Genomic DNA, 12,350 nt, shown 5'->3' with positions numbered 1-12,350 from the left:
GTGAAAAGCCCCTAGTCGCCACATTCCGGCGCCTGTTCAGGTACACCGGGGGAGAATTCAGCATGTCCAAATCAATCAATTTGGTTATAAGTCAAGTCATTGTATCAGGTATGTTTGTCAATGAACAGAAAAGTATTATGAGGCATTTGGACAGAAAGAACGGGAATCAGTTTAAATTTTATTTTATTAATTTACCAGGATGCTGCCTGGTTTGCAGGATAGGTCTTATGAGGAAAGGTTGAGGGAGCTAGGGCTTTTCTCTTTGGAGCGGAGGAGGATGAGAGGCGACTTAATAGAGGTTTATAAGATAATGAGGGGGATAGATAGGGTGGACGTTCAGAGACTATTTCCTCGGGTGGATGTAGCTGTTACAAGGGGGCATAACTATAAGATTCAGGGTGGGAGATATAGGAGGGATGTCCGAGGTAGGTTCTTTACTCAGACAGTGGTTAGGGTGTGGAATGGACTGCCTGCTGTGATAGTGGAGTCGGACACTTTAGGAACTTTGTTTAAATAGGAAGGATGTATTTAATAGTTCCCCTTGCTTTATCTAACACCATATTTAGTTCTGTATATAAAAACATTCTGTTCCACCCACAACTTTACATGGGTAGAGGTTATCTAATTTTCAGAAATGGGTAGTTTAGGAACGCTCCGTTAATTAATATGGGCAGAAAATTGGGTGGACTCCCTTTCTGCCTGCCCTCGCCTGAACTTTCCTCGACTCACTGTGGCCAAGATCCAACGTTCCCAGGACGAGGAATTGCCTGCATTCAAACAAAAAAAATCACCAGTGTGAAGGGCAGCATTCTGAGTGTTTCATTGCTTTCTGCCTTGCCTTCACTCAGGTATTTGGCACTGCTACTGGGAGTATGACGAGCTGAACAAAAGAGGAGCTACCATCACGACTGTCGGGATCACCACAGATATCGCGGTCTACGGACAAGTCAAGGAGACCTGGCTGGCTGTTTGTGAGTGTCTGTCAGCGGCCGTGTGTGTGTGTGTGTCAGACACACAGCAGTCACCCTACAGCACATGTTAAACCCGCAGCCTCTGCACTGCGGAAATAATGCTTTGGGAGCAGTGGAGGGGGTAGTATTAATGTCCCAATCGCAACATCAAGGTACTCCTTCGGAAATCAGAGAATTGCATGGGTCTTTCAGCCCATGATAACTGTGCTAACTCTCCGAAGGAGCAATTTACTTGGTGTCATTCCCACACTTTCTCCTGTACCCTACTCATTCTTCCTTTTTCACAGGAGGAGGCGGTAGTATGGTGGTATTGTCACTGGATTAGTAATACAGGGGTCCTGGGTTCAAATCCCACCATGGCAAATGGTAAAATGTGAATAAAATTTTTTGAAAATCCGGAATTAAAAGTCTAATGATGACCATGAAACCTTTGCTGATTGTTGTTTGAAAAAAGCCCCATCTGGCTCACTAATGTCCTTCAGGGAAGGAAATCTGCCATCCTTCCCCAGCCTGGCCTATACCTGACCCATACAGCGATGTGAGCGACTCTTAACTGCCCCCCACTGAAATGATGTGCAGATTCCTCACCTGAGGAAGGAGCTGCCCTCCGAAAGCTAGTGCTTGAAACAAACCTGGTGGACTTTAACCTGGTGTTGTCAGACTTCTTACTGTCCCCACTGAAATGGCCTAGCAAGTTACTCAGTTCAAGGACAATTAAGAATGGGCAGCAAATACTGACCCAGCCAGCCATGCCCACATCCCGAGAATGAAAAAAAAATACAATTCCCTCTTGAATCCCTCAGTTGAAATGCTGCCATCACACTCTCCTTGCCACATGCTGTGTGTCACCATTGCATATTTTGCCAATTGCCTTAAATCTGCGTTCTCGATTCTTCCACGAATGGAAGCAAAGTCACCCAATTTACTCTGCCCAGTCCCCTCAGGATTTTAAACAAATCAAATCTCCTCTCAGCCTTGGCTCCTCCAAGGAGAACAGTCCCAACTGTTCCAAACTATCCACATCACTGAAGTTCCTCATCCCAGGAACCAAAGCAATATAGAATACTAATTCTCAGACAACTCAGAAACTACAAATTGACACCACCTGTGAATGTTCAATTGTTAAAAAGGGCAGCACGACAGCATTGTGGTTAGCACAATTGCTTCACAGCTCCAGGGACCCAGGTTCGATTCCCGGCTTGGGTCACTGTCTGTGCGGAGTCTGCACATTCTCCCCGTGTGTGCGTGGGTTTCCTCTGGGTGCTCCGGTTTCCTCCCACAGTCCAAAGATGTGCAGGTTAGGTGGATTGGCCATGCTAAATTGCCCGTAGTGTCCAAAATTGCCCTTCGTGTTGGGTGGGGTTACTGGGTTATGGGGATATTGTGGAGGTGTGGACCTTGGGTAGGGTGCTCTCTCCAAGAGCTGGTGCAGACTCGATGGGCCGAATGGCCTCCTTCTGCACTGTAAATTCTATGATTCAATGATTTTTGTGAATCTTTTGTGCTCTTGGTCTCATACACTTCAGGAAAGGATGTGAAATGTATTTTGGATCGTGCACCCTTGTGGAGAACAGAGGCTGTGTGTCTGACTTTATAATCTTCCCATTTACAGTGATCATCCTGGTGGTCATGGAGGTTATAATCCTGCTGCTACTGATCTTCCTAAGGAAGAGAATCCTGATCGCAATTGCACTCATCAAGGAAGCCAGCAAGTAGGTGTGCTCGTTTATTTACAACTCGTGCCCGCTCGCTCACTATCTGTCCAGGAACCTCGCTGGCAAACACCTGGTACTGGGTAATATTTGCTGTGGTGCAGTTCCTGATGCCACCCTGTAAATGTGTGTTGGATGGGTCTGGAAAGTCAGTGAGACACCCGTCTTGGCCCTCTACATTTTAGATTTTCGGTCCCACCCTTTGAATTTTCCCATCCTGCCCAGGTCTCCTTGATTTGTCCATAGACCACGATATCTGTGGTGATCCCGACAGTCGTGATGTAGATGCTTTTTTTCTTCATCATACTCCCAGTCGCAGTGCCAGATATCATAGAATCGTCGAATCCCTACAGTGCAGAAGGAGGCCATCTGGCCTATTGAGTCGGCACTGACCTTCTGAAAGAGCACCCCACCTAGGCCCACTCCCCCACCCTATCCCTGTTACTCCACCTCACCTTTGGACACGAAGGGGCAACTAATCATGGCCAATCCACCTAACGTGCACATCTTTGGACTGTCCGAAGAAAGTGGAGCATCCGGAGGAAACCCACGCAGACACGGAGAGAACGTGAAGACTCCACAGGCAGTGACCCAAGACTGAAATAGAACCCGGGTCCCTGGTGCTGTGAGGCAGCAGTGCTAACCACTGTGCCACCCTTTAAAAGGAAAGGCAAGGCAGAAATGTTGCCCTACCTCCTTTACCTCTACCTCTGGAGCATTGGCCAACACACGCACAGATATTATGGTTGATCTTGTGGTTCTGGAAAGCGTTCACTGTTCTGTTTCGGGACAGGAGGAGGCCATTCAGCCCCTCGAGCTTGTTCCATCGTTCAACGAGAACACGGCCGATCCGCAACCCAACTCCCAGGCCCGGACTATCCGGCTCTGACACCAGTGGGCATTGTCGCAGGCAGGATGGGAAACTTTAAAGGGTGGGACAAGAAAATCCTGCCCCAAATAGCCACCTTTGCCCCATCTCCCCTCACACCACTGGCTAGCAACAATCAATTATTCTCCGATTCAAAATTAACCATCGATCCGGCATCACCTGTCCTTTGTGGAAGAGAGTTCCAAACTTCTACTACCCCTTTGTGTGAAGAATATTTCCCAATTCCGCTCCCAAAAGCCCTGGCTCTAATTTTTGATGCTCCCTGAGAGGGTGGTCGGTGTTTGGGATCCTCTCCCCCAGCAAGCAATGGCGGCTAGGGAGGGGGGCGGGGAGGTTGGGGGGTGATTAATTAAATATATCCAAAGCCGAGTTGGTCAGATTTTTCATTGGTGAGGGAGTTCACGGTAAAGGGGGACAGGCAGGGAAGTCAGTTCAAAATCAGTTCAGCCGTGATCTAATTGAATGGCGGAGAAGGCTGAATGGTCCCTTCCTCCTTCCTCTTGTGCATCTTCCTCTGGGGGTTTTTTTGTGACCAATTTTCAGTAACTGTGGAATAACTTTCTGTTTTTCCTTTTTCTCCTCTCCAACAGGGCGATTGGTCACATTATGTCATCGCTTGTTTACCCCTTATTCACCTTTCTCCTCTTGGTGATCTGTGTGGCGTACTGGGGAATGATTGCTCTGTATCCTTTAGCTGCTCCGGCTCGGGATGGAGTTTTCCTGAATTTACATTGGAATTGGTGGGCTCGGATTATTATGTCTGTTCTAAGGTGGTGGACTCGCCAACACTAAGGGTATTCAAATGGTCATTGGATAGACATATGGACGATAAGGGAATAGTGTAGATGGGCTTTAGAGTGGTTTCACAGGTTGGCGCAACATCTAGGGCCGAAGGGCCTGAACTGCACTGTTATGTTCTATGGAATGACCAAAGTGCCTTGCATTGCCGATCTTCAACAACAACATGTATTCCTATAGCAGCTGGAATGTAATATAACATTCCAAGATGCTTCACAAGAGTATTATATACAAACCTTGACAAAACCTAGCCATATGAGGGGATATTAGATCAGAGGGCAAACATCTTGGTGAAGTAGTGAGGTTTTCAAGAAGCCTCTTAAAGGGAGAGAGACAAGAGAGGTTCAGAGAATCCCCACAGTACAGCAGGAGGCCATTCAGCCAGTCGAGTCTGCACTGACCTACCGCATGTGCCTCCTACCTGGGCCTCATCCCCAGCCCTATCCCCTTAACACCACCTAACCTTTGGACACTTGGGGGCAATTTAGCAAGGCCAATCCACCTAACCTGTGCACCCACTGGGTTATTCACTCTTCCAACTTCATCCATCGGGCAGGAGATACAAAAGTCTGAGAACACGCACTAACAGATTCAGAAACAGCTTCTTCCCCGCTGTTACTAGACTCCTAAAGGACCCTCTTATGGACTGACCTGATCTCCTCACACATCTTCTCTACTGAGTAGTACTACACTCCTGTATACTTAACCCGATGCCTGTGTCAATGTATTTACATAGCGTATTTATGTTTGCCCTATTTTCTTTCACGTATAGAATGATTTGCCTGGACTGTACGCAGAACAATACTTTTCACTGTACCTCGGTACATGTGACAATAAGCAAATCCAATCCAATCCTTGGACTGTGGGAGGAAACAGGAGCACCTGGAGGGTACTCCCCCAGACACGGGGAGAATGTACAAACTCCACACAATCAGCCACCCAAGGTTGGAATTGAACCAGGGTCCCTGGTGCTGAGAGACAGCAGTGCTGACCACTGTGACACCGTGAGCTTGGGGTGCAGCCATCAATAGTGGAGCGATTGAAACCAGGGATGTTTCAGCGGGCAGAAGCAGAGGTGGGAGATATCCCTGAGGGTTGTGGGGCTGGAAGTGATTGCAGAGGTAGGGAGGGGTGAGGGTATGGCGAGATTTGAAAACGCGGACAGGAATTTTTAAATCAAATGTTGCTTGAGCAGGAGCCGATGCAGGTGAATGGGGACAGAGGTGATGAGGAGCGGGACATGCTCCGGGTTAAGACACGGGTAGCAGCGCTTTGGTTGACCTGAAATGACACGAGGGTAGAATGTGGCGGTGTTGGTGAGGTAGAGTTGGGTGCCGCCGGTGTATGCAGGTAGACTAATATTGGTTTTGGATGGTGCTGCCAGGGTCAGCATGTCTATGTTCCCTGAACACGTCCGATGGCCGTCAATTCGGAGGGTCAGTTCCTTTCACCACTTGGACTGACCTGAGATTTTTGTGAATTTTACTTCAAGCTCTTTCTGGTCTCTTCCTGTTTCTTTGACGTTTGCTGCTATTTAGATACCTCGCCACATCAGGAGAGCCTCTATATCGGGTAGTGAATTTGGGCCCCTCGTCCGCCAGCTGTGATGACATCTCTGGAAATGAAACCTGTAACCCCATGGTACGTGCACACATCAGACACGCAGGGTGATATGTAATAACAAAGAACAATGCAGCACAGGAACAGGCCCTTCGACCCTCCAAGCCTGCGCCAATCACATCCTATCTAGACCAACCGCCTGTATCTATACCTCGTCTGTTTTGTGCCTAGCCAGATAAGTAATGTCCCCACCCCATGTCCCACTTTGGAGGTGAGTATGGAGGCACGGTGACATTTAATCAAGCGGGAGCATTGCCATATCTCCCTGATTAATTCTGGGATGACAAGCCTCATGGATTTCCCAGCCACTAATAGTAGAACAAATAAAATTGGGAATGCTAATGAGCTAGAACTGGAGGAATGCAGACATCCGTGGATCGTGGGACTGGAAGAGATAGAGAGGGGGTTGTTTAGGGAAGCCAGTTCAAAATCCTACCACCCACCCTTTGCGTGTAGAGCTATTTCTTAATTACTCTCTTGATTATGATCCTAGTCCCAGCCTACACAACCAGCAAGGAGTTTCTCAGTCTCTCTTGATCAACCCTATCCGTTTCATTATTACCATAAAAACTTTGCTCAAATCTCACCTGATCCTTCTCAATAGCAGAAAATACAAACCCTTCTTGTCATCTTACCCCCTCGTCTTTAACCCTTTCTGACCCGATATCATTCTGGTAAATCAACGCTGCACTCAAATGGACATGGACCCCTGCCCACACCCCAAACCACCACCTCAGTCCGCACGTTTCCTTGCATCAGCCCCGTTTTGAGATTTTCACCATTTCTAAAGTGATCTGTTCTATCTTTTTTTAACATGGGCTACCTCACATTTGCCTGCAGTGAAATCTGCCTTTCATTCTTTTTCCCATTTGCATAAGACATAAATATCCCTTTGTCGTTTAAACCTTCCAGCTACTCACTGACAATGCTGCTTATTTTTGTGTCATTGGCAAACTTGAGAGATTCTATTCCATTCTCTTAAATCACTAATGAATACAGCAAAATTGAGACACACACTAGGTTCACAGCGGCAGACAGCATGCGACTCAGTCCATCCTGGAGGGTTTTCTTTATTCCAGTTTCAATTCCTGACAAACCTGAATTCAAAATTCACAACAGTCCAGTGTACGATTTGAAACTCCTGCTTTCTGAATCATTAGCTCAGGACGCCAGGTTAAAACATAACCAACGCATTGTGAACCGGAAGATAAACTCACGCTGGCACTTTCAATTCTGCAATTGCCCGATATCGTCTCCATTACAATCTCTCTGCTTCCTTCATGTGTCTGATGCCTTTGGAAGTTATTCAGATGTTGGCAACCAATTCGTTCTCTCTGGCATTTCCTGTAAGGGGCTTCCGCAAGGGGCATAAATTGACAGCTTCTTCAATCAACCAAAATCTGCATCTCCAATCTCCTTCACCCTGTCTTTGCGAAGATAACATTTCCAGAATGGAGGAATGTCCTCTCTTGTCACTTTGCCCCAATGCAATTGCTAACACTTTTTCAGGATGAGAAAAGTAGACTCAACTAACAGATTCTGAGCTCAAAGCTGAATCTTGGGGTTTCATTTCATTTTTATAACTTAAAGATTCAGGTTTCTCCAATCTTGCGTTTTTATATTGCCTCTCCTCTGTCATTCATCCAAAATGCTCACATTTCTCAGTATGTAAAAATGACAGAGCACCTTAAGGTAAAGTCACCAGTAGTCCCAGATGACCATAGGTGCTTTCCTCTTTGAGGGTGGAGAGCTGACTGGTGGCGATTTAACCTGAGGATCACCACACCTCCGGCGAGGGGCAAGTTTGAGAAGGCTGGGCCTTCATGAATAAGCTCAGCTTGTACAGGGATTGAACCCACGCTGCTGGCCTCTCTCGGCATCGCAACCAGCTGCCCCGCCAATTGAGCTACGCCAGCCCCGGTCGCAGAGCGCACTAATGCCAAAGCAAAATACCGTGTTGAAAATTTGAAATAAGAGTGAAAAAGCTGAAAACCTCCGGTGAAAGGTCACCAACCTGAAATATTGACTCAATTTCATTCTCCCCGTGTCTGTGTGGGTTTCCTCCGGGTGCTCCTTGTTTCCTCCCACAGTCCAAAGATGTGCAGGTTAAGTGGATTGTCCATGATCAATTGCCCGTTTGGGTCCAAAACGTTAGGTGGAGTTACGGGAATAGGGTGGGGCGTGGGCCTATGTTGGGGTGTTTTTCGAAGAGTCGGTGCAGACTTGATGGGCCAAATGGCCTCCTGCACTATTTCTGTGAATTTCTGAAGCTGCCAGTCCTGCTGAGTATTTCCAGTATTTTGTATTTCAATTTAAGTGTGCCAGACTGCCTCTAATCCGTCTAACTGCGACTCCGCTCCTCCCATGTGGAGTGAATTTTCAATTTTCCTATAACGTACAAACATTGACATTCGATCCTGCACACACCCCAAGCCTAGGTCATGGATGTGTATCAGACGTAGCAGTGATCCTAATACGAAGCACTGGGTTAGCCAGGTGATCCGAAATAAGAGCCTTTTTCTTCTCTTCCACAGGCTTTCAATGCCTCCATGTACAACTGTGAAGGGGTGAAATGTGCCTTCTACAAATACAACGACGAGGGCCTCTTACAGCGGAACCTCTTCAATCTGCAGATCTACAACATTATTGGCTTCCTTTGGTGCATGAACTTTGTCATTGCCCTGGGTCAGTGCACTCTGGCAGGGGCCTTCGCCTCCTATTACTGGGCCTTCAAGAAACCAGGAGATATTCCCCATTTCCCAGTGTCCAGCGCCTTCATTCGCAGCCTCAGGTGAGCTCCCCTTCCTCTTGACTGAGATGGAGTTTGGGTCCGGAATGTCTTTTAGTCCCATTGTAATAGCTCCTCAGCCAGAATTGGGGGGAGGTTTGGCAGATGGAGTACAATGGGGGAGATTGTGAGGTTGTCCACTTTGGCAGGAAGTGTAGAAAAGCCGAATATTATTTAAATGGGGAGAAGAAACGTGGCGAGACAATACAGGCTCAATGGTACAACTTTGAGGGGAGTACAGGAGCAGAGGGACCTCGGGGTCCAACTGCATACGTCTCTGAAGGTGGTCAGGCAGGTTGAAACAGTTGTTAAGAAGGTTTATAGCATCCTTCGGTTTATAAATGGGCATAGAGTATAAAAGCAAGAAAGTGATGCTTCACCTCTACAAATCATTGGTCAGAACACATTTGGAGCATTGTGTTCAGTTCTGGGCACCTTATTGAAGGAAGGCTGTTAAAGCCCTGGCGAGAGTGCAGAGGAGATTTACTAGAATGATACCAGGAATGAGGAATTTTAGATACAAGGAAAGATCGGAGAAATGGGGCTTGTTTACTTTGGAGCAGTGAAGATTAAGAAGGGACCTTACTGAGGTGTTCAAAATTCTGAACAATTTTGACATGGTAAAGAATGATATTCTGTTTCTACTAGTTGGTATGTCAGTGACTAAGGGTCAGAAATTCAAGATGGTCAGCAAGAGAGCTTGGAGTGAGATGAGGAGAAACATCTTTACTCGGGGTTGTTGGGGGTTGGAATGCACTGCCTGGGAGAGTGGTGGAGGTGGACTCCATAGGAGGGTTCCAAAGAGAGCTCTATATCTATTTGAAAGTGATGAATTTTCGAGGGTTATGGAGATAGGACTGGGGAATGGGGCTAGCTAGGTTGTTCTTTTGGGAGCCGGTGCAGACACGATGGGCAGAATGGCCTCGTTCTGTGCTACAGGTAACAGACAAATAACAGACTGCAGAACGTTGCAGAGGGAACCTGGTGACCTGGTACATGAATCACAAAATGTCAGCCTGCAGATACTGCAAGTGATTGGGAAAGTGAATGGAGTTTTGGTCTTTATCGTAAAGTGAATGGAGTTTTGGTCTTTATCGCAAAGGGGATGGAGTATAGAAATAGGGAAGTCTTGTTACAACTGCACAGGGCATTGGTGCGACTACACCTTGAATACTGTGTACATTTCTGGTCGCCTTGATTTATATTGAATTATAAGCAGTTCAAAGTAGGTGCACAAGGTTGAGGCCTGGGATAATGGATTCTGTCTTATGAGGAAAGGATGAACAGTTTGAGCCTACACTCATTCGGGGAATGAGAGGTGATTCATGAAAACAAATCCGATTCTGACGGTGGATTCTGAGAGGATGTTTCCTCGTGGCGGTGGGGAAATTTAGAACTAGGGGCTAAGGTTTAAGAATGAGGGCTTTCCCATTGAAGACAGAGATGAGGAAGAACTTCTCCTCTGAGGGTCGTTAGACTTTGGAATCCTCTTCCTCGGAAAACAGTGAAGGTTGAGTGATTGGATATATTCATGATTGAGTTCGGCAGATTTTTGGTGGGCAAGGGAGGCCAAGGGTTATGATGTGACAAGCAGGCTGGAAAGTGGAGTTAAGGCCACAATCAGATTGGTCATTATCTTATTGCAAGCTGGAGCAGGCTCGAGGGGCCGAATGGCTGTATCGGATCACCTCAAGTGTTTTCCAGATAATAAAGGCCCAGCTATTTGAAGGTGAGGGAAACCTGATCTAACCTTGCCTGACATCCATACTCGATACGCAGCAGGAACCACAGGACAGTGAGCAGGAATCATCAATGCTCCCTATCCTATTTATCCCTATTTCCCAGCCAGAAACACAGAGCTGAACCATTCATAGCCCAGGGATTGATCTAGGGGGGGTCTATTGGTCTGTAAGGTTTGGTGCGGTGTGAGGGCTCGATGTGTCTCACCGGATGATCGAGCGAGCGAGACAGGAGGATTGTGGATGAAAATGTACCTGCTTTCTTGCTGTGAGCAACATGTCGGTGGGTTTGATGATGTTCGCCTTGTTTGGCCCCTAGGTATCACACTGGCTCACTGGCGTTTGGAGCGCTGATCCTAACAATCGTTCAGCTTATCAGAATTATCCTGGAATACCTGGACCACAAGCTAAAGAGTAAGAGCCTCAAATTCAAAACCCTGTCTCTTTCTATCTGTCTGATGCACCTTGAGTGGGGGGAGAGAATCTGTTCAAAGAATCTGCACGGCCAATGATGGGAAACGGTGTGTCAGTGCGATGGGGGTGGGTCTGGATGGGAGACTGTGTATCAGTGCGATGGGGGTGGGTCTGGATGGGAAACGGTGTATCAGTGCGATGGGGGTGGGTCTGGGTGGGAGACTGTGGATCAGTGCGATGGGGGTGGGTCTGGATGGGGGACTGTGTATCAGTGCGATGGGGTGGGTCTGGATGGGAGACTGTGTATCAGTGCGATGGGGGTGGGTCTGGGTGGGAGACTGTGTATCAGTGCGATGGGGGTGGGTCTGGATGGGAAACGGTGTGTCAGTGCGATGGGGGTGGGTCTGGATGGGAAACGGTGTGTCAGTGCGATGGGGGTGGGTCTGGATAGGGGACTGTGTATCAGTGCGATGGGGGTGGGTCTGGATGGGGGACTGTGTATCAGTGTGATGGGGGTGGGTCTGGATGGGAGACTGTATCAGTGCGATGGGGTGGGTCTGGATGGGAGACTGTGTATCAGTGCGATGGGGGTGGGTCTGGATGGGAGACTGTGTATCAGTGCGATGGGGGTGGGTCTGGATGGGAGACTGTGTATCAGTGCGATGGAGGTGGGTCTGGATGGGTGACTGTGTATCAGTGCGATGGGGGTGGGTCTAGACGGGGGACCGTGGATCAGTGCGATGGGGGAGCGTCTGGATGGGAGACTGTGTATCAGTGTGATGGGGGTGGGTCTGGATGGGAGACTGTGTGTCAGTGCGATGGGGGTGGGTCTGGTTGGGAGACCGTGGATCAGTGCGATGGGGGCGGGTCTGGATGGGAGACTGTGTATCAGTGCGATGGGGGTGGGTCTGGGTGGGAGACTGGGTATCAGTGCAATGGGGGTGGGTCTGGATGGGAGACTGTGTATCAGTGCGATGGGTGGGTCTGGATGGGAGACTGTGTATCAGTGCGATGGGGGTGGGTCTGGGTGGGAGACTGGGTATCAGTGCGATGGGGGAGCGTCTGGATGGGAGACTGTGTGTCAGTGCGATGGGGGAGCGTCTGGTTGGGGGACTGTGTATCAGTGCGATGGGCGTGGGTCGAGACGGGGGACCGTGGATCAGTGCGATGGGGGTGGGTCTGGGTGGGAGACTGGGTATCAGTGCGATGGGGGTGGGTCTGGATGGGAGACTGTGTATCAGTGCGATGGGGGTGGGTCTGGATGGGAGACTGTGTATCAGTGCGATGGGGTGGGTCTGGATGGGAGACTGTGTATCAGTGCGATGGGGGTGGGTCTGGATGGGAGACTGTGTATCAGTGTGATGGGGGTGGGTCTGGATGGGAGACTGTGTGTCAGTGCGATGGGGGTGGGTCTGGTTG

At 48.5% G+C, this 12,350-nt stretch overlaps 1 protein-coding gene across 1 annotated transcript in view; it reads left to right on the top strand.

Moving 5' to 3' along the window:
* slc44a4 (solute carrier family 44 member 4) overlaps positions 1-12,350 on the top strand; it is a 91,982-nt gene that overhangs the window by 66,881 nt on the left and 12,751 nt on the right. Inside the window, exons 11-16 of the mRNA XM_072475513.1 lie at positions 849-971; positions 2,584-2,683; positions 4,163-4,255; positions 5,909-6,011; positions 8,525-8,781; positions 10,837-10,931. Of these exons, the coding sequence (XP_072331614.1) occupies positions 849-971; positions 2,584-2,683; positions 4,163-4,255; positions 5,909-6,011; positions 8,525-8,781; positions 10,837-10,931 (771 nt within the window). The remainder of the gene's footprint in view (positions 1-848; positions 972-2,583; positions 2,684-4,162; positions 4,256-5,908; positions 6,012-8,524; positions 8,782-10,836; positions 10,932-12,350) is intronic.

Source organism: Scyliorhinus torazame, chromosome 14 (genome assembly GCF_047496885.1).
Source record: "Scyliorhinus torazame isolate Kashiwa2021f chromosome 14, sScyTor2.1, whole genome shotgun sequence".
Lineage (NCBI taxonomy): Eukaryota > Metazoa > Chordata > Chondrichthyes > Carcharhiniformes > Scyliorhinidae > Scyliorhinus > Scyliorhinus torazame.
Note: the sequence above shows the minus strand (reverse complement) of the source record. Positions and strands in the feature narration are given on the sequence as shown.